The sequence below is a fragment of the Ranitomeya variabilis genome, chromosome 3, assembly GCF_051348905.1.
Source record: "Ranitomeya variabilis isolate aRanVar5 chromosome 3, aRanVar5.hap1, whole genome shotgun sequence".
Taxonomy (NCBI): Eukaryota; Metazoa; Chordata; class Amphibia; order Anura; family Dendrobatidae; genus Ranitomeya; species Ranitomeya variabilis.
The window spans coordinates 634224734-634251548 of NC_135234.1; the positions used below are offsets into that span (position 1 = coordinate 634224734).

Consider the following 26815-nt stretch of genomic DNA (forward strand, 5'->3'; position numbering starts at 1 on the left):
ATATATTACTGGATGGGGCCCAGGATGATGGATATATATTACTGGAAGTAGCCCATTATACCAGGATGGGGAACATGTATTACTGGATGGGGCCCAGGATGAGGGACATATATTACTAGAAGGAGCCCATTATACCAGGATGGGGAACATATACTACTGGATGGGGCCCAGGATGAGGGACATATGTTACTGGAAGGAGCCCATTATACCAGGATGGGGGACATGTATTACTGGATGGGGCTCAGGATGAGGGACATCATTACACAAAGGGTCCAGGTTAGAGGACATTATTAGAGGAAAAAGGCACAGGATGGGCCACATTATTACAGGAAGAGACCAGGATCGCAGTGATTATTACGGGGGGACACGTATGTCTTCACAGGATCTGGAACACTACAAGGGACCAGAATTCTGATGAACATGCAGGTGGGGTCCCAAGTCCAAATTTTGCATCAGTGCCCCTAGAAACTATGTATACAATTAGGTCACTTACCAATAGGATGTCTAAGCTCCCAAAGGGCAGTAGTGCAGCCTTCTTCCTGGACTTGGGGTTTAACTTGATCACTTTTCTATGGGTGAATAATATGTTAATATAACATAAATCAATTTAAAGAGAATCGGTCACCATGTTTATATTGCTTGACCTGAGGGCCACATAAAGTAGACGTAGATGCCAAAAATAAAGCATTAAGTCACCTATTCTGCTTCTATATCTTATGAAGAAATTTAAAGCACTGCCCAATGGCTTAAAATCTTCCATATTCCATAAAATCATGTAAAGCAGAGCAGAAGACAGCTAACGGGGGACATCTCAAGGAATTTTATGAAGCTTTCTCTAGCCATTTATTGGGTTACTTGCTGTAGTTTTGGTAAAAACACAGATGAATCAGCTTCAGTTCTGCTAGTCCTTTCAGTGATTATCACATACTGTGTACTCTGTAATCATGAGCTCCGGCTTGCCCCAACTCTGCCAATACTAGTCAGAAATACGGAGGAGGGCTAACTGGAGCTTTCCTTGTCTTTGGACCCCCTACCTTCTTCCCTGCTGATTGACAGCTTCCTACCTCCACTGTGCATTAGCAGAAAGCTGTCATTGGAAGGACTACGTAGAACTCATGAACATCCAGAACTGCACAAGTTAGTCTTAGAGAGAACTAGCAGAGCTGAAGCAGACTAAACTGATTGTATCTGAAGTGCAGCAAGGAGCCCAGACCCAACATTAGTTGCAGTGTTTCTATGCATGATTTATGCGGTCTCAGATTGGGCATCATAAAACTGGTGATAGATTCCCTTTAAAAATTAATCGTAATGACTAGTCACCTTCTTACTTTTCCTTCTCTGTCTCAGTAACCCCATCAGATTTTCCACAAGGAAAAATATATAGATACCACCAAGTACGCACAATCCTTTGAAAACCGAGTCGAAAGAATGAGATCCACTGTGATTTTTAACTTCTGATGGATCTTCTTGTGCCTGCAACAACCATATTTTATTGTAGTCAGTGCCAAAAAATTGGTTGTCAGTAGTTTTGTAAATGCAAAATATAACAAGCAAATACATGAATGTTTTACAAAAAGCTTAAAAGGGGATATCCAAGATTTGGGACATCCAATATTTTGGCATTTTTCTCCCATGGAGCCAAGAACTGAATGACAGGTAGTGCCGATCCTGCTGGTGATTCCCCTGCTTCCGGTGATGTCACGCCGACAGAGAAGCTTCTTCTTTTCCGCTCTGTCAACAGGGTGTCTCTACCAATGCCTTTTTGATTGACCGCCAGCTCCCCACTGCCTAGCTGCAGGGAGCTGGCTGTAAATCAGCATGATGTTGGCAGCGATGCTCCTTCAACACAGCAGACCAAAAGAGAAAGAGCTTGTCTGTTGGCATGAGGTCAAAGGAGTCAGGAGAATTGTTGCATGAGCCAAGAGAAATAGTCACAAGACAGGAAGTTAGCAACGACCTGCAAGTAAATTCTTATTCCCCCCAAAAAAAGAGTCCCAGGTAACATTTTTGAGTGAAAAGTGGTGTCTAACGGGGATTGATTGATTAAAAAAAAAAAAAAAGATTAATTACTTGTAAACAGAGGGATGTTTCTAATGCTGGACCCTCATGTCCTTTTATTACACAGATTGGCTATTGATTCAAATGGCCAATCTGTAAAGCTTCATGTACTAGTCACACTGCAGGGAAATTAAAACTTTATGCTGCTGATTAGAGGGTCCTAGGAGCAAACACTGATCAGTTCCTCAGGGGATCATTTAACAAAAATGCTTGCCCAGAGTAGACAACCTCTCTAGAGCCTACTTGTTATTTCAAGTAACTTTTAAGCTGCCATGTGTGAGCAAAACAGTACTACCCCTTTTTCTGGCCATTGTGCCTTGTATCCTGCGTTTTTCACCATTATCCCCTTCCCCAACCCACACTTCCTCATTACGGGCTCCGTTTTTGATTTTCAATGGTCTCAGAATTAGTTTGTGGAGACTAGCTGCTATGATGTCTGCCATACACAGAAAAGGGGATTCCTGCTTTTAGGGTCGTAACCTAATGGTCACAGAGAGTGTGACCAGGCTCCGGGGAGGAAAGGTGCCCACCAATGCTGGTGCCGTTGTCAGCTGAATTGCATGTAACGCGGAGTGTCACCGGATTCCTGTACCATACTGGCTACACATTTCCAATCAGAGGCCGGCGGCTGACATCAGAAAGCACATCGCAGGCAGCACATGACGTCACTGCCATGCATCACCCGCTACGCTGTGCCAGCTATAAAGCAGAAAGAGAACGCTAATCCCCATGGGAGTGGGGACAGGGAAGAATGATGACTGCTTCCCTTTCAGGTGGCAAGGAAAAGAAAGTATGTCTCCTAAGAGGAGAAAGACACAGATATCTCTGATAAGATACCGTATTACAAAGTTTCTTATGTCCGCTTGTACTATTGTGCAGGGTTTCCAAACACTTTTTAATCTGGAAAACTCTCATTTCACATCTCTTGACTTGGTCTGAGAAATTCTCTTTTGCATGAAATTAGTAATAGATAAAAACATGCAAAAATTACATCTTGTAGCTTTTTAGTAAGAAGTCAATTGCTGCTAAAAGTTTTTGTTAATGCTGCACACGTTTTATACATTCAAAGCAAAATGGCCCAGATTCATTATAAAGCAATTATGCCAGAATTCTGGTGTAAAACACTTTGTACAGTGGCAACACTTCTGCACAACAAAGCGCTGAGCAAAAATGTTACGACTTTTGCATTTTTACATCAGTTTCAGCCAGCTCCGACAAAATGGAGCTGATGCATGAGGAGGTGTGACGGTGGCTGCTCCTCAGACTCACGATGCGCTGTGCCTGACTGGAGTAAGATTTTTGGCAAGGTGCAAAACACTTTTCAGATGCACCTGATTCATTAAGAGGCGTGCACCTCTTAATGAATCGGGCTCTTCTGACTTCAGGATACCCCCTCTTGATGATTGTTCACTCCAGTCTTGATGAATTGGGACCATTCTCTTAGAATTATTCGCACATTAACGAAGTCTGTAACATACGTGTGGTTGTAGATGCAGTAGAGCATCACCGCAGAGAGTCCCCACTGCTAAAGCCACCAAGAATCTGAGAAAGTGGCGGAAGAGATGACGTCTAAGAAGCGGAACACATGCTACAGCCAGGAGGGAGGGGGCACTGATCATTGTGATGGCAAGTGCCCCCGAACCAAGCACTACAAGACAGATGAAACAAAAGAAACATTATAATCCATAAATTGTATACAGATATCATGGTTTACTATACATGTAAAAAGAATAGATGGATTAGAATTGCATTTTTTTACATTCATAAAGTATAACAATTTTTAAAAGGCTTGGACTGCATTTTCTCCAGTATTGTACAGTGGCATGTAAAAGTTTTGGCCCCCCTGGTCCAAATGCCTGTTATTTCGAACAGTTAAGCAAGTTCAAGATGAAACCTGCACCTCGCCACCCCGCTTGACATCTCCATTACGTCAGACGAAGCACGTAATAAGGTCTCCCCACTTTCACCAATGTGGCATACCGCACCCCCGGGATATCCAAGGTCAGCTTGGTACAATTTTACACAGACACCCCCTGTCCACCTAGACCCAGGGATGTGAGAGAATGTGGCTTACACAGTCACTGCTGTGGCATGACATTCGCTCAAAACCCTGACAGGCTGAGAGGCCCCTTTCACTAGAACCAGTGAAACACGGCCTGGTCAGCCTGGTTGGACAGACACCAGTTCCTCATTAGATATAAGCCTAGTCCGTTAATGAGATTATATCGGGCCAGAAACCAGCCCTGGTAGCATGGAAAGTTAAGCCGAGAATACGGAAGTGTGGATTTGTGAATTGAGAGAGAGCAGCCGAAGGTTAAATTTTATATTTAATCACCTTAAGGGCACACTAGGCAATACACTATATACACAATGGTTATATATATGCAATGGTCAGATATACAAATACAGATAGTGGTAGATCAAAAGATATAAGCAGACGGATCATGTCAATTACCGGGTTGATGTTTGACCATGTGTGCACTGGGCCACAGTGGGCATGGGCCGCCCACTGGTTCCTCGGTCCTTCACAGTTACTTGATATGACCCAAGACTCCACTTTTGAAGTGGACCGCATGCATAACAAAGAATAAATGCATCCTTGCTATCTGGTTCTGTAATGCCGGTGGGTTTATACCTTGTTTCTTAGGCAATACTCTGCATGTCTCTGCTTTAACCCTTGCTCCTCTCCCCCTAATGTGCAGGGATACTGTTGTTGGTTACCTGTATGGATGTGGCTCAGTTCCCTGTTCCGCTGCGTAGCTGTACATGTGTTGTGATGTCTTGGCTCTGCTGCATGACCATCCGCATGTGCGGTCCATGGCTGCCACTGTGGAAGCTATCCACTGGTTTCAAGGTCCTCTGCAGCTGGTGCATGACTTCCACGTGTGTTCAGGCTTGCAGTCGCTGCCAGGTGCCCTAAGCCTCAGTTCCTGTGCTGACTGTGCTGTAATGGTTTCTGTTTGTACTTAGGGTGCAGACAGCCACACTTTCCCTGTTTTTATTAGGGTTTGTGTGGGCACCGGTGTTGCTTTCCTCAGCCTATTGCTGAGGGGGAGCTCTTTCCTGTTGGGCGTTGCCAGAGCATTGCATTGTGTTTTTGAGTCTTGCCTTGTGTGTTAGATATCCAGCTCCTGTTCTGTCTGCAGTCTATTCTGGGAGAGCTGATACCCAATTTCCTCCTGTTCTGGGGGCAGAGTACCCAGATCCTGCCTGCTCTGGGGGCAGAATACCCAGATCCGTTTGTGTCTTGTTTTTTTCCGCCTGTTCTGGGTGCAGAGTACCCAGATCCTGCCTGCTCTGGGGGCATAATACCCAGATCCGTTTGTGTCTTGTTTTTTTCCGCCTGTTCTGGGGGCAGAGTACCCAGATCCGCCTATCCTGGAAGCTAAATATCCAGCACCTGATCCTGTCTGAACTTTGTCCTCTGTGTTATGTTCCAGAAGTCCTTTTGTGTCCGACACCCCGTACCCAGTGACTGTGAACTTCCTGGGCTCATCTTTTAAAGATGGAGTCCGGTGTTCTTGCTGAGCGTTTACTACATTGTGCTCAGCCTGCTATGTGTTTCTAACTCCATCTGGCCCAGGTCTAGTCCGGCGGTTCTTGCACCATCCCGCTTGAGTTCCTACCTAGATCCGATGCCCGGAGCCTGATGGTCGTAGCTAGGAACCTAATGACCATCGCTGCCTGGTCCTGTGCCATCCGTGTCCCAGCTGATGACCTGGGCTGCCAAGCCAGTGTCCCAGATGTCTATCCGGTGTCCCTGATGTTCCGATGTCCTGAGGTCCAGCCTGTGTCCGTTGACCAGATGTCCAATTTGAGTCTGACATCCTGAGGTACAGCCTGTGTCCAGATGTCCAGCCTGTGTCCGATAACCTGATGTCCAATCTGAGTCCGACGTCCTGAGGTCCAGTCTGTGTCCTGATGTCCAGCCTGTGTCTGATGTCCTGAGGTCCAGCCCGTGTCCTATGACCTGATGTCCAACCTGAGTTCGATGTCCTGATGTCCAGCCTGTGTCCTGATGTTCCACCGGTTCCCCGGGGTTCACCCTGTGATGATGTCTATCCTGGGTCGGAGTCTGATGTTCTCCTGCTGAGCCTGTGCTACGCCTAAGGCCTGAGAGGCCGTTTTAGTAAGCCCATGCCAGATGACCCTGGACTGCATCAACCCGTGATGACCCCAGCCATCATAGGTGTCTGATGTTCTCCTGCTGAGCCTATGCTGCGCCTGAGGCCTGAGAGAGAGGCCGTCCTAGTATGCCCGTGCCAGATAACCCTGGACTGCATCAACCCGTGATGTCCTCCTGCCTTCATCTGTTATCCTGAGACGTGGTCCCTTCCTTGATGTGCGGAATCGGGATCCTAGCATCATTAGGTTTTGTTTATGTACTGTGTTTTCATTTAAGTCAACTTTGTTTCTTCATACCTGAAGTTGTGCGGTGTAATCTTGCTCTGCATATCGCCATCTTGACCACATGCTCAGCTGCCACCAACCCTGCTCGCTGCCCTTCCCTAGTCTGGGTGGGTCCAGGTTACTCTATGTGGTCCTGTGGGTCCACATTCCGTTCCCACTTGGGACGCTTGCCCCACTTCGTCATTGTCTGACGTGGATGTGTTGGCTAGGTCACGTCTGCGGTCGCAGTTGTAACAGGTTCCTACTAGCCATTCTACTTATCTCCCCTGTTATGATCCTAGTGGCTTAGGATCACAAATCTAACCAGCTAAGTAGAGGAAAATAGGACGAGCTCTGGGGATGTGGTAACTGGACTAACCGCAAATCTGATCCTAACCGCACACACTATAGGCAGCCGTGGAACGTTACCTGAAATCCTAGACGTCTCTTCACGGCCTGAGAAACTAACTACCCCTAAAGAGAAAGTAAAGACCTCACTTGACTCAGAGAAATAACCCCAGAGATATAGAAGCCCCCCACAAATAATAACGGTGAGTTAAGAGGAAAAAACAAACGCAGAGATGAAACAGGTTAAGCAAAAGAGGCCCGCTAACGCTAGATAGCAGAAAATAGCAAAGGATCTGTGCGGTCAGTAAAAAACCCTATGCAAAAATATCCACGCAGAGAATGCGAGAACCCCCACACCAACTAACGATGTGGGGGGAGCAACTCAGCATCCCAGAGCACCAGCAAGCAGGGAAATCACATATTAGCAAGCTGGACAAAACTCATCATATACTAGGAAACATCTTGAACACAGATGAGCAAAAATAAGCAAACCAAACTTAGCTTCTCTTGGAGAGACTGATAACGGATGTAGACAGGAGCAATCAGAATAGCACTGAATACAACGACAACAGGCAAGGAATGAAGGACCAGGTGGATTAAATAGGAAACCTAACTAGCAGATGACGAGACAGCTGATCCTGCCAGAAACCAGCAAAATAACAAAAAGAGCCACCAGGGGGAGCCCAAAGAGAGAACTCACACAGTACCACTCACGACCACAGGAGGGAGCCCGGAAACAGAGTTCACAACACTCCCCACCCTGTAGTGAGACCCTGGGAGGCGTTTGGTCCAGTTCAGAGATCTCGAAAATGTAACCAGTGTGTGACAAGGATGTACAATAAGTCCATACTCTTCTTATGAAATAGCTGTTGGAACAAAAGTTACACTGCATGGTACCCACATGGCAAGCAAGCATCTTGTTCTGAGTTTGGATCGCTCAAGGTGGGTGTCATACAGCTGCACGCTCAAGGTGGTTTTATAATCCCATGCCAGATAGGATACAATGATCAACATGACATAATATCTCCCATATTCTTCACAGTTAGTACCTAGTAGCTCCCCTTTTGAAATTACCACAGCTTGTAAATACTTTTTGTAGCCAGACAAGTCTTTCAATTCTTGTTTGAGGGATTTTCATCCATTCTTCCTTGGAAAGTTCTTCCAGTTCTGTGAGATTCCTGGGTTATCTTGCACACACTAAAAATCTGTGGATAGACCTGAAAATAGCAATGATGTTCAGATCAGGCAACTGTGAGGACTGTTATGATCCGGTGACCTTGGAGCCGCATGAGACTTTCTCAGGAGTAGGTGGAACCTGTACTGACCGCAAACCCTAAACTGTCACCGCAACTAGGAGTAGCCGTGGGGTGTACCTAACACATCCTAGACACCTCGACACAGCCGGAGGACTAAATACCCCTATAGATGGAAATGGGAATTCTATCTTGCCTCAGAGCAGAACCCCAAAGGATAGGCAGCCCCCCACAAATATTGACTGTGAGTATTAGAGGAAAGACACACGCAGGCAGAAATCAGGATTTAGCAAAAGAGGCCACGCTAGCTAAATAGGAAAGGATAGGACAGAATACTAAGCGGTCAGTATTAAAACCCTAAAAATATCCACAGCAGATAATACAAAAATTCCACCATCTAACTAAAGACATGGAATGTATATCTGCATCTCCTGAGAATCCAACTTAACTGAAATATCCAAACACAGTCTAAGCTGGACAAGAAAAAACATTGAATAATACTGAATTGTAAAGCACACAGCATGTGTGCTGTAGAAACAAAACCAGACACTTATCTTTGCTGATTTGGAAGCAGGACAGGAGGAACCAGTCAGAGATGCAAAACCTCCAAGAACAATGGACAACTGGCAAGGGCTAATGAATCCTGCACACCTAAATATCCCAGTCAGAGCTGCAATCAGCAGGGACACCTGCCCAGGATTGCAACCCAGGGACAACTGCATTACTACCAACAACCACCGGAGGGAACCCAAGAGCAGAATTCACAACAGTAACCCCCCCTTGAAGAGGGGTCACCGAACCCTCATCAGAGCCCCCAGGCCGATCAGGACGAGCCAGATGAAAGGCATGGACCAAATCAGCAGCATGGACATCAGAGGCAAAAACCCAAGAATTATCCTCCTGGCATAACCCTTCCATTTAACAAGGTACTGAAGCCTCCGCCTCGAAAAGCGAGAATCCAAAATCTTCTCAACCACATACTCCAACTCCCCATCAACCAACACAGGGGCTGGAGGATCAACAGAGGGAACAACGGGCACCACATATTTCCGCAATAAAGATCTATGGAAGACATTATGGATAGCAAAAGAAGCCGGAAGGGCCAATCGAAAAGACACCGGATTAATAATCTCAGAAATCCTATAAGGACCAATAAAGCGAGGCTTAAACTTAGGGGAAGAAACCTTCATAGGAACATGACGGGAAGACAACCAGACCAGATCCCCAACCCGAAGTCGGGAACCAACACACCGACGACGGTTAGCAAAACGTTGAGCCTCCTCCTGAGACAATACCAAATTGTCCACCACATGAGCCCAAATCTGCTGCAACCTGACAACCACAGAATCCACACCAGGACAGTCAGAACCTGTCCTGGGGCTCAACCTGCCCCGAAGAAAAACGAGGATGAAAACCAAAATTACAAAAGAAGGGCGAAACCAAGGTAGCCAAACTAGCCCGATTATTAAGGGCAAACTCGACCAATGGCAAGAAAGCCACCCAATCATCCTGATCAGCAGACACAAAGCATCTCAGATAAGTTTCTAAAGTCTGATTAGTTCGCTCGGTCTGGCCATTTGTCTGAGGATGAAATGCGGAAGAAAAAGACAAATCAATGCCCAGCTTAGCACAAAAGGCCCGCCAAAACCGAGAAACAAACTGGGACCCTCTGTCGGACACAATATTCTCCGGAATACCATGCAAACGAACCACATGCTGAAAAAACAACGGAACTAGATCAGAAGAGGAAGGCAATTTAGGCAAAGGCACCAAATGGACCATCTTAGAGAACCGGTCACATACAACCCAGATGACAGACATCTTCTGGGAAACCGGAAGATCAGAAATAAAATCCATAGAAATATGCGTCCAGGGCCTCTCAGGGACCGGCAAAGGCAAAAGCAACCCACTAGCACGGGAACAACAAGGCTTGGCCCGCGCACAAGTCCCACAGGACTGCACAAAAGAATGCACATCACGCGACAAAGAAGGCCATCAAAAGGACCTACCAACCAAATCTCTGGTACCAAAAATACCAGGATGGCCAGCCAACACAGAACAATGAACCTCAGAAATCACTCTACTAGTCCATCTATCAGGAACAAACAGTTTCCCCACTGGACAGCGGTCAGGTTTGTCAGCCTGAAATTCCTGAAGAACCCGTCATAAATCAGGGGAAATGGCAGAAAGGACCACCCCTTCTTTCAGAATGCCGACCAGTTCAAGGACCTCAGGAGAATCAGGCAAAAAACTCCTAGAGAGGGCATCAGCCTTAATATTCTTAGAACCCGGAAGATACGAGACCACAAAATCAAAACGGGAAAAAAACAAGGACCATCGAGCCTGTCTAGGATTCAGCCGCCTGGCAGACTCGAGGTAAATCAGATTTTTATGATCGGTCAAGACCACAATACGGTACTTAGCTCCCTCGAGCCAATGTCGCCACTCCTCAAACGCCCACTTCATAGCCAACAACTCCCGATTGCCGACATCATAATTGCGTTCAGCGGGCGAAAACTTACGGGAAAAGAAGGCACACGGTTTCATCAAGGAACCAACAGGATCCCTCTGAGACAAAACGGCCCCTGCCCCAATCTCAGAAGCGTCAACCTCAACCTGAAACGGAAGAGAAACATCTGGTTGACGCAACACCGGGGCAGAAGTAAATCGGCGTTTAAGCTCCTGAAAGGCAGAGACAGCCGCAGAGGACCAATTTGTCACATCAGCGCCTTTCTTCGTCAAATCGGTCAAGGGTTTAACCACACTGGAGAAGTTAGCAATGAAACGGCGATAAAAATTATCAAAGCCCAAAAATTTCTGAAGGCTCTTCACAGATGTGGGTTGAATCCAATCATGAATGGCCTGAACCTTAACCGGATCCATCTCTATAGATGAGGGAGAAAAAATAAAGCCCAAAAAAGAAACCTTCTGCACTCCAAAGAGACACTTAGACCCCTTCACAAACAAAGCATTATCACGAAGGATCTGAAATACCATCCTGACCTGTTTCACATGAGACTCCCAATCATCAGAAAAAAATAAAATGTCATCCAAACATACAATCATGAATTTATCAAGATAAGTCCGGAAGATATCGTGCATGAAGGACTGAAAAACAGATGGAGCATTAGAGAGCCCGAATGGCATCACAAGGTATTCAAAATGGCCTTCGGGCGTATTAAACGCAGTTTTCCATTCATCACCCTGCTTAATACGAACAAGATTATATGCCCCCCGAAGGTCAATCTTAGTAAACCAACTAGCCCCCTTAATCCTAGCAAACAAATCGGAAAGCAGAGGTAAAGGGTATTGAAACTTGACCGTGATCTTATTCAAGAGGCGATAATCAATACAGGGTCTCAAGGAGCCATCCTTCTTAGCAACAAAAAAAAAAACCTGCTCCCAACGGTGAAGAAGATGGCCGAATATGTCCTTTCTCCAAAGACTCCTTAACATAACTCCGCATGGCGGTATGTTCAGGCACAGACAGGTTAAAAAGTCGGCCCTTAGGAAACTTACAGCCTGGAATCAAGTCAATCGCACAATCACAGTCCCTATGCGGTGGAAGGGAACTGGACTTGGGCTCATCGAATACATCCTGAAAATCAGACAAAAACTCTGGAATTTCAGAAGTGGAAGAAGAGGAGATTGACATCAAAGGAACATCATTATGAACCCCCTGACATCCCCAACTAGTCACATAGACTTCCAATCCAACACAGGATTATGTGCCTGCAACCACGGAAAACCCAGCACGATAGCATCATGTAAATTATGCAACACCAGAAATCGACAATCTTCCTGATGGGCTGGCGCCATGCACATGGTCACCTGTGTCCAGAACTGGGGCTTATTTTTAGCCAAAGGTGTAGCATCAATGCCCCTTAAAGGAATAGGGTTCTGCAAAGACTGCAAGGGAAAACCACAACGCCTGGCAAACTCAAAGTCCATTAAGTTCAAGGCGGCGCCTGAATATACAAACGCCATGACAGAAAATGATGATAATGAGCAGATCAAGGACACAGATAATAAAAATTTAGGTTGTACAGTACTGATGGTAATTGAACTAGCGATCCTCTTTGTACGCCTAGGGCAGACTGAAATGACATGAGAAGCATCGCCACAATAAAAACACAACCTATTCTGACGTCTGAATCCCTGTTGTTCCGTTCTAGACAGAATCCTATCACAATGCATTGACTCAGGCATCTGCTCTGAGGACAACGCCACAGCACGCACAGTTCTGCGCTCCCGCAAACGCCGATCAATCTGAATGGCCAGAGACATAGAATCACTCAGACCGAAAGGCGTGGGAAACCCCACCATAACATCTTTAACGGATTCAGAAAGACCCTTTCTGAAAATTGCCGCCAAAGCATAATCATTCCATTTAGTCAACACAGACCATTTTCTAAATTTCTGACAATACAATTCTGCCGCTTCTTGACCCTGAGACAGGACCAACAAGGTCTTCTCCACTTGATCCACAGAATTTGGTTCATCATATAATAATCCCAAAGCCTGAGAAAAGGCGTCTACATTAAGCAAGGCCGGATTCCCAGATTCCAGGGAAAATGCCCAATCCTGAGGATCACCACGCAGCAGGGAGATGACAATTTTAACCTGCTGAATGGAATCACCAGAGGATCGAGGTCTCAGAGCAAAAAACAGTTTAGAGTTGTTTTTAAAACTCAAAAATTTGGACCTGTCCCCAAAAAACAAATCAGGAGTAGGAATCTTAGGCTCTAAAACTGGAGTCTGAACAATATAATCAGAAATACCCTGTACCCTAGCAGCAAGCTGGTCTACACGAGAAGCTAATCCCTGAACATCCATGCTAGCACAAGACTCCTCAGCCACCCAGAGAAAAAGAGGGAAGAAAAGACAAAGCAGGCTACAGAAAAAAAAATGGCTCTTTCTTCCCTTCTTCTGAGATGCATTTAACTCATTGTTGGCCAGTTGTACTGTTATGATCCGGTGACCTTGGAGCCGCATGAGACTTTCTCAAGAGTAGGGGGAACCTGTACTGACCGCAAACCCTAAACTGTCACCGCAACTAGAAGTAGCCGTGGGGTGTACCTAACACATCCTAGACACCTCGACACAGCCGGAGGACTAAATACCCCTATAGATGGAAATGGGAATTCTATCTTGCCTCAGAGCAGAACCCCAAAGGATAGGCAGCCCCCCACAAATATTGACTGTGAGTATTAGAGGAAAGACACACGCAGGCAGAAATCAGGATTTAGCAAAAGAGGCCACGCTAGCTAAATAGGAAAGGATAGGACAGAATACTAAGCGGTCAGTATTAAAACCCTAAAAATATCCACAGCAGATAATACAAAAATTCCACCATCTAACTAAAGACATGGAATGTATATCTGCATCTCCTGAGAATCCAACTTGACTGAAATATCCAAACACAGTCTAAGCTGGACAAGAAAAAACATTGAATAGTACTGAATTGTAAAGCACACAGCATGTGTGCTGTAGAAACAAAACCAGACACTTATCTTTGCTGATTTGGAAGCAGGACTGGAGGAACCAGTCAGAGATGCAAAACCTCCAAGAACAATGGACAACTGGCAAGGGCTAATGAATCCTGCACACCTAAATATCCCAGTCAGAGCTGCAATCAGCAGGGACACCTGCCCAGGATTGCAACCCAGGGACAACTGCATTACTACCAACAACCACCGGAGGGAACCCAAGAGCAGAATTCACAACAGAGGACCATTGTAAAACCTTCAGTGTGCACCTTGTAAGGTTGTCTATTGTGGTTTTTGATGTGTGTTTAGGATTATTATCCATTTGTAGAAGCAATCCTCTTATAAACTTCAGCCTTTTTACACATGGAGTTATGTTTGCATCAAGAATTTGTTGAAATGTCATTGACTCCATTATTCCCTCTACCCTCAAAATGTGTGCCATTGGCTGCTACACAACCACAAAGCACGATTGATCCATCATGTTGGCGAGATGTTTTTTTCCTGAAATTCTGTGCCCTTTTTTCTCCACAAAATTTTGCTTGGTCTTCCGCACCTTATCTTGACCTCCACTGTTCCTGTTAACTGCCATTTTTCTTAATTACATTTCATACTAAGGAAAGGGCAACCTGAAAATGCTTTGCTGTATTCTTACAGCCTTCTCTTGCTTTGTGGGCCTCCACCATTTTCATTTGAAGAGTACTAGGCAGCTGCTTAGAACCCATGGCTGCTAGGTTGTTTTTTTTGGCACAATGTTAGATGAGGCTGGGTTTTTATAAAGCTGGGAAATTTGCATCACCTGGCCTTTCCTAATGATGATAATGGACAAGTCATAACCCTAACAGGCTAATTAAGGTCTGCAACCTTGGTAAAAGTTATCTGAGCGACAAATCTTCAAGGGTGCCCAAACTATTGCATCAACCCACTTTCATTTTTGTGATTTTCAAAATATAAAAAAATGACAAAATGTAATATATAAAATTGGAATATCATCAAAAAGTTAATTTATTTCAGTTCTTCAATACAAAAAGTTAAACTCATATATTATACAGGAGTCATTACAGAGTGATCTATTTCAAGTGTTTATTTCTGTTAATGTTGATGATTATGGCTTACAGCCAATGAAAACCCAAAAGTCATTATCTCAGTAAATTAGAATAATTAGTAAAAAAAAAACACCTGCAAAGGCTTCCTAAGCGTTTAAAAAAGGTCCCTTAGTCTGTTTCAGTAGGCTCCACAATCATGGGGAAGACTGCTGACTTGACAGATGTCCAGAAGGCAGTCATTGACACACTCCACAGGAAGGGTAAGCTACAAAAGGTCATTGCTAAAGAAGCTGGCTATCCAAGCATATTAATGGAAAGTTGAGTGGAAGGAAAAAGTGTGGTAGAAAAAGGTATATGGTAATATATATGGAACCAGAGTAACCTCATTGTACACAAACCTTTCAGCAATGACTGCTGGGGGTCCATGGAATCAGTGGTCAGGTGGTCACTGTGATGAATGCACACACGACTGTCAATCTGGTAGAGCAGAGCGGGGCACAGTAAGGTGAACTGCTGAGGTGTGATCTCGGAGACCCAGCCAAGCCCAAAGTTCAGGAGTAACTGTGTTACATTGAGACACTGCAGGGTAGAAACAAGACAAAGGATTAAGGGTGACAGCAGAAAAAGACCCTCTTTCTCCATACAGTTTCTGGTATACTGAAGATAGGCAAGACGGCTTTGCTTTCATTAAATTGGATCTAGTTTTGGGAAGGGAATGTGTCATTAGAAAGATAAAAAAAAAATTGTGTCTGTTTTTATTTGAAGTTTTTTTGTTACGTTTCCAAATTACTATCTACATATAAAAAAAGCCTAAAATTTCAGCTATTTCATGGCTGCTATTAGACTAATTATTTCTAGGTTCTGGAAGTCTGGCTCTGTTCCTACATGAGCTCATTGGGCAGAGGAAATGCATGTGATCATACGAATGTAGGAGCTGATCGGCTTGAGAAGACTACGAATTCTGACTTGAGCTCGCTTTGGATTCCAGGGACTAGTTTCTGTGATTTTCCACAATATCATATTTGGTAAGGATGGGTAGAGGACCCCCCAGCCAGATGGATATTGGGCTCCAAAAATACTGATATTGCCTTGGGCCAAGAGTTGGTTACACATTATAGCAAATTCATGGTCATTCTAGCTCATACATCCCCCTGAACCTTGTGAGTATATCTACAGTATATCCCCAAATGTTTGAACATAGAATCAGTGTCTCCAATGATTTTGTACTTTCTGTGAAGTAGAGTATTGATATATTTTTGATTTGCTAAAACAGCACTCATTGTAACAAGTACATACTTTCTTGATAAAGGGCATTAAAGGAGAGCTGTGAGCAGGTTTTTTCTACCCCATCTGAGAGCAATATGATGTAGGGGCAAAGATTCTGATTCCGGTGATGTGTCACTTTACTACTTTACTGGTTTCTACAGTTTTATTAAAAACTGCTTTATTTGCTGCAGATCTACCAGTTCTCTGAATGCTGAGCACTGTATAATCCCACCCACACCACTGATTGGCAGCTTTCTATGTTCACTGTGCATAGGCAGAAAGCTATTAATCAATAGCGGGAGCGGGTTTATACAGTGCTCATGAATATGGAGAACTATATGGCAGCATTTCTTCTGATCCTCCAGTGATAATCTCTTGATGATAAACAGTGATTTTATCAAAACTGCACCATGCAGTACAATAAGGGACATCACTAGAATCAGGGTTTCTGCTCATAAAATTATGCTTATCTCAGATTACAACAAAAACCTGGTGTTAATTTCCTTTTAATTGCCTGCTGCTGCAATATTTTCCTGCAAAGTACTATTATTTAGTTTGCAAGTGATGTAATAAAAGTCTGGGGTTTGCGTGTCACCATCAGGTTCCGTTCCCCCCTGCAAGCCCCTTGATGTCCTCCTTTGGGAGGAGAGCTGATCTAAACTAAGCTCCTAGTTCTAATGTAATGGCAGCACAGGTGAATGCTGGGAACACGGCAAGCTCTTCTTAGATTTTGGCAAGGGGAATCCACCAATCTCTAACCCTTGATGTGGACTTCTGGTCTTGAGGGATGGACAAAGGTTTATTGGATGTAGAGCAAGATCCCCAAACATTTTATTAACCAGCAGTGGGAAAGCCGACAGTTGTGGCCAATGTTTATAGCCTGGGAAGTGAGTAATACCCATAGGTCTTCCAAGGCTATTAAGATCTGCTCACAGCTGTATACGTAGCCTTTCCTGGGTATTAAAATGGGGGACCCCCAAAAAAAATTACGTAGGGTGCCCCTATAATTAATAACCAGCAAAGGCTAGGCAGGCAGCTGTGGGCTGATATTAATAGCCTAGGAAGGGGACATGAATATTGGCCCCGTCCCAGACTAAAAACTTCAGCTCTCAACCGCCTCAGAAAAGGTGCATCCACAAGATGTGCCAATTCTGACACTTAGCCTCGTTCTTCCCACTTGCCCTGCTGTGATGACAAGTGGGGCGATAGTTGAGGGGGTTGATGTCACCTTTGTATTGTCAGGTGACATCAAACCAAGGTTCTGAAAGGAAGTTACTAAAAAAAACACGTACAGTAAGCTACACTCACACACAAGGCAAAAATTATATATCTCACTCACATTTATATCTATCTTTTTGTATATATCTGTTTATCTATCTATATATCTTGAAGATTTCCTTGGAAAACTATGTTTAAATTACATAAGGAATTGTTCTATGTAAAAGCTCATTAAAATTGGATTGCTTTCACATGTAAATCGGATGTAATTCAGATGCTAGGTGTTAAAAATTGGATTGTACTCACATGAAAATTGGATGACACTTGTCTCACTTTTCCAGCCCAAATCAGACCATTTTTTTTTTCATGGTGATGGGTATGAGCCCTTAGACTGATACCTCTTGTTCAGATAGATCACTTCTCAGTAGTTATCTCTATCATCTAAGGCTGCTTTCACACTAGGGTCGGTACGGGGCTGTCGCGCTGCGTCGGCCCGACGTACCGACGCATACTGTGCAAAAAATGCCCGACGTGGGCAGCGGAAGCAGTCTTAGGATGCTTCCACTGCCCCATTGCAAGGTCCGGGGAGGAGGGGGCAGTCGAAAATGGCGGTCTCGACGCACAAAAACACGTTACATGTAACTTTTTTTGTGGCGGCGGTGCGCCAAAACACGACACAACCGTTGCACGACGGTTGCGACGTGTTGCGATATGTCGCAATGCGTCGGTAATGTAAGTCTATGGGGAAAAAACGCATCCTGCAGACAACTTTGCAGGATGCGTTTTTTCTCCTAAACGACGCATTGCGATGTCCACCGAAAAACGCTAGTGTGAAAGTAGCCTAAGGCAGAATTACAATCAAAGGTACAGTGAAGGAAATAATTATTTGATCCCTTGCTGATTTTGGAAGTTTGCCCACTGACAGACATGTACAGTCTATAATTTTATGGGTAGGTTAATTTTAACATTGAGAGATAAAATATCAAAAATAAAATCCAGAAAATCACATTGTATAAATTATGAACATTTACTTGAATTTTGCAGTGATAAATAAGTATTTGATTCCTCTGGCAAACAAGACTTAATACTTGGTGGCAAAACCCTTTTTGGCAAGCACAGCAGTCAGATGTTTTAGTTGATGAGGTTTGCGCACATGTCAGGAGGAATTTTGGTCCATGTTGTGATTCGGTTCGTGGGCTCCCCCGGTGGTCTCTTGTGGTACTGGTGTCCTGCAAGCTTTGCCTTCTCAGTTCACCTGTTCCTATCAGGATGTGGGAGTATCCTATTTAACCTTGCTCCTCAGTCATTCTAATGCTGGCCATCAATGTATCCAGAGTGATTCTGTTGCATGTTCCTGCTCCCAGTTTTCTGCTCAGCTAAGTTGGACACTTTAGTCCTTAAGTCTATTTTTGTATGTTTTGTCCAGTTTGCACTTATGTGAATCTCTGCAGCTGGAAGCTCTTGTTGGGCTGAAATTACCACTCCAGTGGCATGAGTTGTCACATGAGTTAAGGTAATTTCAGGATGGTGTTTTGAAGGGTTTTGCAGCTGACCGCGAAGTCCTCTGTTGTATCTTTCTGCTATTTAGTTAGCGGGCCTCTCTGTGCTAAATCTGCTTTCATACTACGTGTGTCTTTTCATCTGCTCTCACCGTTATTATATGTGGGGGGCTGCTATCTCCTGTGGGGACATTCTCTGGAGGCAAGCCAGGACTGTGTTTTCTTCTACCAGGGGTAGTTAGTTCTCCGGCTGGCGCGCGGCATCTAGAGACAACGCAGGAATGCCCCCTGGCTACTTCTAGTGTGGTGTGTAGGTTTAGCATCGCGGTCAGCTCTAGTTTCCATCACCCGAGAGCTTGTCCGTTTATTCTATGCTTCTGATGTTTCCTTGCCATTGGAAACCATAACAGGTCCACTCCTCTTTGCAGATCATTTCTAAATCATTAAGATTTTGATGCTATTGCTTGGCAGCTCAGAGTTTAAATTCCCTCCAGGGCCGGACTGGCCATCTGGCAAATGCCAGAAGGGCCTGTCTGTTCGTGGGCCACCTTGTCTGCTACGTTGTTAACAAAATTGGTGTTCTCAAGACACCCATACTGTTAGGAGTTGTGACGGGGCACAAAGTCACTGACTCCGTCACTTACCCCAGCAGGCCACAAGAATCATTAGAAATATTGGTCTTGAAGTAAATCTTGCTTTCCTCCATCCAGGGTAATATTAGTAATATATTCCATCTGGTGCTCAGGGACGGGGACAGCATGGGCCTGTGTGATTTCAAATGCCAGGGCTGAATTTCAGTCCCATTCCGTACCTGACTCCCTCCATAAGTTTTTTTTATGGGATTAAGGTCTGGAGACTGGCTAGCACTCCATGACCTTAATGTGCTTTGTTTTGAGCCACTCCTTTGTTGTCTTGGCTGTATGTTTTGGGTCACTGTCTTGCTGGAAGACCCAGCCACGACCCATTTTTAATGTCCTGGCGGAGGGAAGGAGGTTGTCACTCAGGATTTTACGGTACATGGCTCCATCCATTCTCCCATTGATGCGGTGAAGTACTCCTGTGCCCTTAGCAGAGAAACACCCCCAAACAGAATGTTTCAACCTCCATGCTTGACAGTGGGGGCGGTGTTCTTTGGGTCATAGGCAGCATTTCTCTTCCTCCAAACATGGCGAGTTGAATTAATGCCAAAGACCTCAATTTTTGTCTCATCTGACCACAGCACCTTCTCCCAATCACTCACAGAATCATCCAGGTGTTCATTGGCAAACTTCAGACGGACCTGCACTTGAGCAGGGAGACCTTGTGGGCACTGCAGGATTTTAAACCTTTACATCGTAATGTGTTACCAATGGTTTTCTTGGTGACTTTGGTCCCAGCTGCCTTGAGATCAACAAGTTCCACCCTTGTAGTTTTAGGCTGATTTCTCACCTCAATCATGATCAAGGATACCCCACGAGGTGAGATTTTGCATTGTTCCCCAGATGGATGTCGATTGACAGTCACTTTGTATTTCTTTCATTTTCTTACTATTGCATCAACAGTTGTCTCCTCACCCAGCATCTTACTTATGGTTTTGTAGCCCATTACAGCTTTGTGCAGGTCTATGATCTTGTCCCTGACATCCTTATAAAGCCCTTTGGTCTTGCCCATGTTGTAGAGGTTAGAGTCTGACTGATAAACTGAGTCTGTGGATAGGAGTCTTTTATAAAGGTGACTATGTAAGACAAGGGGCCTTTAATGCAGATAACGAGTTGACTAGGAACGTCTAACTGGTCTGTAGGAGCCAGAACTCTTAATGGTTGGTAGGAGATCAGATACTTATTTCTCACTGCAAAATGCAAATAAATTTATATAGTTTATACAATGTGATTTTCTGGATTTTATTTTTGATATTCTATCTCTGTTAAAATTAACCTACCCTTAAAATTATAGACTGTTCATGTCTTTGTCAGTGGGCAAACTTACAAAATCAGCAAGGGATAAAATAATTATTTCCTTCACTATATATATGTGTGGTTACAGCTCACCTCTTCCCCATCCTGGAACAATGACCTCAGCACTGTTCACAGAGCATGTCAAGAACACTCGGAAATTTAGTTTTCTTCGCCGCAGCTGAATGGTTTACATCTGCTAGCCAGCATAAGTACATGTGGGGGTTGCCTGGTTGCTAGGGAATCCCCACATGTAATCAAGCTGGCTAATAGATGTAAATCATTCAGCTGCGGTAAAGAAAACTAAATCTCCGAGCACTAAAAAATACTCGGAGGACACCCGAGCGTGCTCAGGAAATCTCGAGTAATGAGTATACTCGCTCATCACTAATTGCCATCTATGTTTCAGATCTCTAAATACTGTTATCAGAATCATGTACAAGAGGGAAGCCCTCATAATCATGTACAGAAAATTGCATAAAAAAATCTTATCAAAATTTTTAAAAAAAGAGTGGAAAAGAAAATTTTTATCACGATCTGGTTTTAACAGTTAAAAAATAAAATAGGTGATACATTCCCCTGAAATGGAGATATGGTGGTGTATGAGCCCAATACAATCGTCTTGAAAGCTTGGAAGAGATTGCTAATATATATTCACACTTGTATATTTAGTATGAGCTTACGTGAAAGACATTTATAGGCAAAAAATTTTAAGAACTTTTGAATTTAAAAGAGATTAAATGTTCCAAAAGATGTACAGCATACATTAACTCATTGTATTAAAAGTAACAGGAAAATATCAACGCTGCACTCTCATAAATCTCAAAACATAGAGTGTAGAGAGCCTTAGAGAAGATCTGCAACAGAATCAATCTGAATGCATTAGAAGAGCTCATTCACCTGATGAGGCCGATGTACATATTTTGAAAATCAATTTCAGATTGGTTGTCTAATTCTGAATATAAACAGGAGTCAAGAATAAAACAACTCATGAGTTCAAGAGTATTCAGTCTCTGGCCACCCATCCTGACTGACGGCAGCAGCTTGTACTGAGCAGCATGAAATCTAAGTGGTAGCAGGGAGGAGGGACACTGAGGAGCTGTCAATCAAGCTAGGTGGGCGGAGTTAGTGTAAAAAAGCACTCCAGCTAATTTTTTCCCTTTATAAATAGCAGTTGTAGTTGATGTGCCATGTCTGGGTTGTATGCCATCTTGTTTCTTCTTCTTCCCTCTGACAGGATTCCCCTAATGTAGATTACATTTACCATAATGCCAGAGTCTCACTATAAGGCTCTTGCTCCTATCTAGGGGTTTCTTGCCACCGATACATCCATGACCTAGGACTGTTGTCCGACGGAAACTGAAAGAAGCTCTATGGTTGTTTTTGCTGCCAATACCAACCAATCACAGGGCAGAGTTCATTTTTCAAGAGCAGAACACAAAATGAAAGCTGCTCTCTGATTGGTTGCTATGGGCAGCAAAGACCATTTTTCTTTTAGACAGTTACATTAGTCTTCACCTATTTCCTTAGCTGTATGGGAGGACATGCAGAGGGGACAGAAACGGTGGAGACCGGTGAGAAGGAGTGTGAGAGCTGCCTGGAGGAATTTGATAAGTGAAGATGTCATCCTGCAATTTACAGGAAGTCAGAGACTGACTTCCTGTTTGCACATTAGTTTATGTAAGACTATTTGTCAGGCTGGAGATTGCATGATCTAACTTCCATAATGACAAGGGAGAGGTGGAGTAGAGAGGGAATGTATAATTGTAATGAAGGTGGTATGAAATAAATTGCACAGGTAGAATATTCCTTTACAGGCCCCATATATTGTACATTAGATTGAAGTTATCATCAGAAAATCCGCCAATGTTTAAAACAGGTATATGTGTCACATTTACTTGGCAATTTTTTTATTTTTTAATATTACAATGCTTATTTAAAAAAAAAATATATATATATATATATATATATATATATATATATATATATATATATATATATATATATATATCTTCCAATTTTCATACAGGATGCTGGGACTTCTTTAGACTAATTCTTCATGTCCTTTCAGGAAGAGTTTTCAACAAGGATCCATATTATCTGCAGAGGCAGGATTACATTAATGGGTAACACCGCTATACTCAGCTGATAACACAGGATCCACCAATCACAATATGGGATGTCACTGCGGACCCTGCTCCCCCCGACTTTATAATGGCTTGTGCACAGGCTCATTAGATATTACAATACAAAATATAGCGTTGGGATCTGACAACTTTGGCTATGTACATGTGTTGTTTCCTTAAACAGAACCTGTCAGGTCGGATAACACTATTAAACTGCGGATGACTTGTTAATGTGCAGGTTAATAATGTTAGTGTTAAAAACATAATGTACAGTATAAAATGTATTTTATTTCTCCGTGCAACCACCAGATTTCAGTGATACATGTGTGCGGGCGCGGCTTCAATCACTGCACACAGCACTGAGAGAAGCATTGTTAAGTGTGATCTGGCACTTTATTCATCAGTGCAGAGGTGGCTCGATCAAAGTTAATTTTCTCCCGGGTGCTGCAATTTCAGAACAGCAGCTCGGCATGTTCCTAACGCTATTAACCTGCAGATTAACCCCATATCTGCAGGTTATTAGCGTTATATGACCTGACAAGTTAAGCAACAGGAAGTTGAAGTCTAAAAAAATCCTCAGTGGCTGATGTGAAAATTGAACATTTATACTTTTTTTTTATTTTTAATACGGGACTGTGATATGGAAAAAAAAATTACAAAAATATTTTGTTAAAAAAATACATTCAAACACATAACCTTAAGTATATTTGGAGGGGAGGAGAAGTTTGCCGATTCTTCCAGTCAGATAATGTGAAAAGGAGGATTGGGCGGTTTGAGTTTGATTCTTCTGTTCTCAGGAAATAAGCCACTTTGGCAACGGATTTATAAATACCCTTTCTGCCATTGAAATACATAAATCCTCAGCTGAGGCCAAACGTTCACACGTTTGGAGGAGTAGGGCGAGATATCTGTTAGCCAAACGGGCATTTTGACAGACATCTAAGGTTTGTGGGCCACCTTTATATTGGATGATGCCCAATGTGATATTTTCTGTTGGCATAAAGTGCCTAATTATCGGTACAATTCAGTACCATTCAGAGCTATGTCATACAGTGATTATACAACACTATACAGGGCCGTCACCAACACACACTGACGAGACTTGGAACCAGATTTCGGTCTAGACATGCTTGAATTTTATCGAGAGCATGCCCAGAAGGATTCAGGCAGTGTTGAAGGCCAAAGGTGGATTTACAAACTAATAAAAATTAAAATTCAGATTTTTAGGAGCAAATAAAGTATTACATCATCATAACCTCACGTTAGGACAATTGAATTGACTTCTATGAATTTTGTGCTTACATTGAACCTGAGACTTGATGCGCGTACTAATCCAGCAGGACAACACAAACCAAGGCTACTAGCTTATCAGGTATTCAGGCTAATAGAGTATCAACATTAGAAGCACTGCCTTCAAACAAACAGGTCCATAAAGTAATAAACTCATTCATTAAAGCTCAAAGTTCTTCCAGGCATATATTTGTAGCAGTGAAAAGCACACCGGCAAATCACTGAATTTAAAGGGAACCTGTCACCTATTTCATGCTGCCAAAACTGCAGGCTACATAAATCACAATCTGGCAGCACGATTGACATCAGATATATCATCAAGTTACTTATTGAAATGAAACCCCACTGCGTTTCATTAGTCTAAAAAGGCAGCTGGGGACCTTAGGGAGAGACCTGACTAGCCTAATGCCGTCCCAGGCTGGCTTCTCCATGCACTACTGTAGGCAATTGTCAGGTCTCTCGCCTAGGAAGAGTCTAGTTTCCGACTAAGGCTATGGACCGGACTGGATCTTTAAAGTATAGTTTCTTTGAAATGCCAAAGTGTTTCAGAGAAAAAATATACTTAGTTACAACGAGGCACCCAGGCTCTGATTTGTGTTGCCTGCTGTTTGGGCAGCATGACCCAGGTGACAGGCTCCTTTAAAAAAAAAAAAAGTTGTCTCAAGTTCATAAATGGATAAAGTTGCAAAGTGGTTGAAAAAAAAAAATATGTAACTTTGCATTTTACCCCTTATTAAAAATAATCTTTGTTCTCAAGAATAAAATAATTTTTAATTTTATGGTGTTCAGCTCATTGCCTTAGCGGTCACCCTGCAATCCCATCATGGCTGCTTACATAGTCAAGGAGTTCGCAGGCAGGTTCTATGCTTTACAGCCTGCCAGTACCACTCTGAAGCCGATCGCTGGATCCTACCACCATTAATTCCCCTGTGCTTCTCCCATGCAGACGAGGCAAAGCTGCCGTTGCTAGCAGCCTATAGAGATCACAGTTCAGACCGGCGGCAGAACCTTGCAGCAGGTTCGAACTGTCAAGCAGTGGGTCGGAAGCGGTGTGCTCTTCAAGATTCATCTTGAGACAACCCCTTAAGTAAAATGTGAACATTTTCCCAACCAGTGATTTATAGTAAATCCTTCATAGTAGTTACAAAGGTTTACAGATTTGATATAGAAAAATGGATCCTTTTTTATATGATCCAGCATGTATGCACAGCACACCTTAAACAAGCAGACTGAAAGTGTGGACTCCACTTAAAGAAGCACTTCCATCAAAATTTTCTTTCATCTTATATTGCAGCCATCATATTATATAGCACTATGTACTTACAATAGCTCATTTTGCCTTTCTACCCAGCTAATTCTTCTCTTTTCCATTCAGTCTATGACATCACTTGATTAAACACTGATGAGCTAAATCCCTCTCTTATCTCTATGTAGGAACAGGAAGTCTCTTTTCCCAGCATGAGTCATTGCTGCAAAAGTCCCTGGCAGGGGGAGGAGTGGAGCAGCTGAGTCAGGAGTTGAAGAGGGGGATGATTCATGTAGGGAAAAGAGACTTCCTGTTTCTACATAGAGCTTAGAAGAATTCAGCTAGTCAGTTTTTACACGTGGTGTCATAGACATAATGGAAGAATTACAAAAGTATTGACACCACTGCAATTCTGTCAGATAATACTCAGTTTCTTCCTGAAAATGATTGCAAACACAAATTCTTTGTTATTATTATCTTCATTTAATTTGTCTTAAATGAAAAAACACAAAAAGAATTGTCCTAAAGCCAAATTGGATATAATTCCACACCAAACATAAAAAAGGGGGTGGACAAAAGTATTGGCACTGTTCGAAAAATCATGCGATGCTTGTCTCAGATGAGACAAAAGTAGAGCTTTTTGGGCAAATGCATCAACATAGAGTTTATAGGAGAAAAAAGAGGCATTCAAAGAAAAGAACACGGTCCCTACAGTCAAACATGGCGGAGGTTCCCTGATGTTTTGGGGTTGCTTTGCTGCCTCTGGTACTGGACTGCTTGACCGTGTGCATGGCATTATGAAGTCTGAAGACTACCAACAAATTTTGCAGCATAATGTAGGGCCCAGTGTGAGAAAGCTGGGTCTCCCTCAGAGGTCATGGGTCTTCCAGCAGGACAATGACCCAAAACACACTTCAAAAAGCACTAGAAAATGGTTTGAGAGAAAGCACTGGAGACTTCTAAGGTGGCCAGCAATGAGTCCAGACCTGAATCCCATAGAACACCTGTGGAGAGATCTAAAAAGCGTAGTTACTCACCGATAACGGTGTTTCTCAGAGCCCATGAGAGCACTACCAGAGAGAGGGGATCCGCCCTTCAGGGACAGGAAACCTACAGGATAAAAGGGCGGTACCTCTCCCCTGCATCAGTTTTGTTTACAGAGCATCGGAGGGCCTCCAGGTTAGTCACAACAACAAAAAATATACAACTTTATCATATTGCTTAACAAGTGAACACCGTGTCTATATAGAAAAAACTAATTTTATACAAAAGAATGTGCTCACCGTACACGTGATGAGGGGGGGGGGGGAATAAGCAGGTGCTGTCATGGGCTCTGAGAAACACCGTTATCGGTGAGTAACTACGCTTTTCTCAGTCGCCCATGACAGCACTACCAGAGAGAATTGCAGAGATTATTGCTTAGGGACCACAGCCTGCAGAACCCTTCTTCCGAAGGTTAAGTCAGATGAAGAGGCTAGGTCTAAGCGATAGTGTCTAAAAAAAAGGTTGAAGGTGATGACCAGGTGGCCGCCTTACAAATTTGATCTAATGGTACCTCCGACCTTTCGGCCCAGGAGGTCGCCATAGCCCTTGTAGAGTGGGCCTTCAGACCCTCTGGAACTGCATTCCCGGTGGACGAGTACGCCAGGGCTATTGCAT

At 43.6% G+C, this 26815-nt stretch overlaps 1 protein-coding gene across 4 annotated transcripts in view; it reads right to left on the minus strand.

The window, feature by feature from the left end:
* SLC39A5 (solute carrier family 39 member 5) overlaps positions 1–26815 on the minus strand; it is a 93462-nt gene that overhangs the window by 17985 nt on the left and 48662 nt on the right. For all 4 annotated transcript variants that reach the window (XM_077297533.1, XM_077297534.1, XM_077297536.1 and 1 more), the window contains exons 5-8: positions 14979–15159; positions 3537–3706; positions 1321–1473; positions 494–569 (exon numbers count right to left, since the gene is read on the minus strand). In XM_077297533.1, coding sequence (XP_077153648.1) covers positions 494–569; positions 1321–1473; positions 3537–3706; positions 14979–15159 — 580 coding nt within the window. The remainder of the gene's footprint in view (positions 1–493; positions 570–1320; positions 1474–3536; positions 3707–14978; positions 15160–26815) is intronic.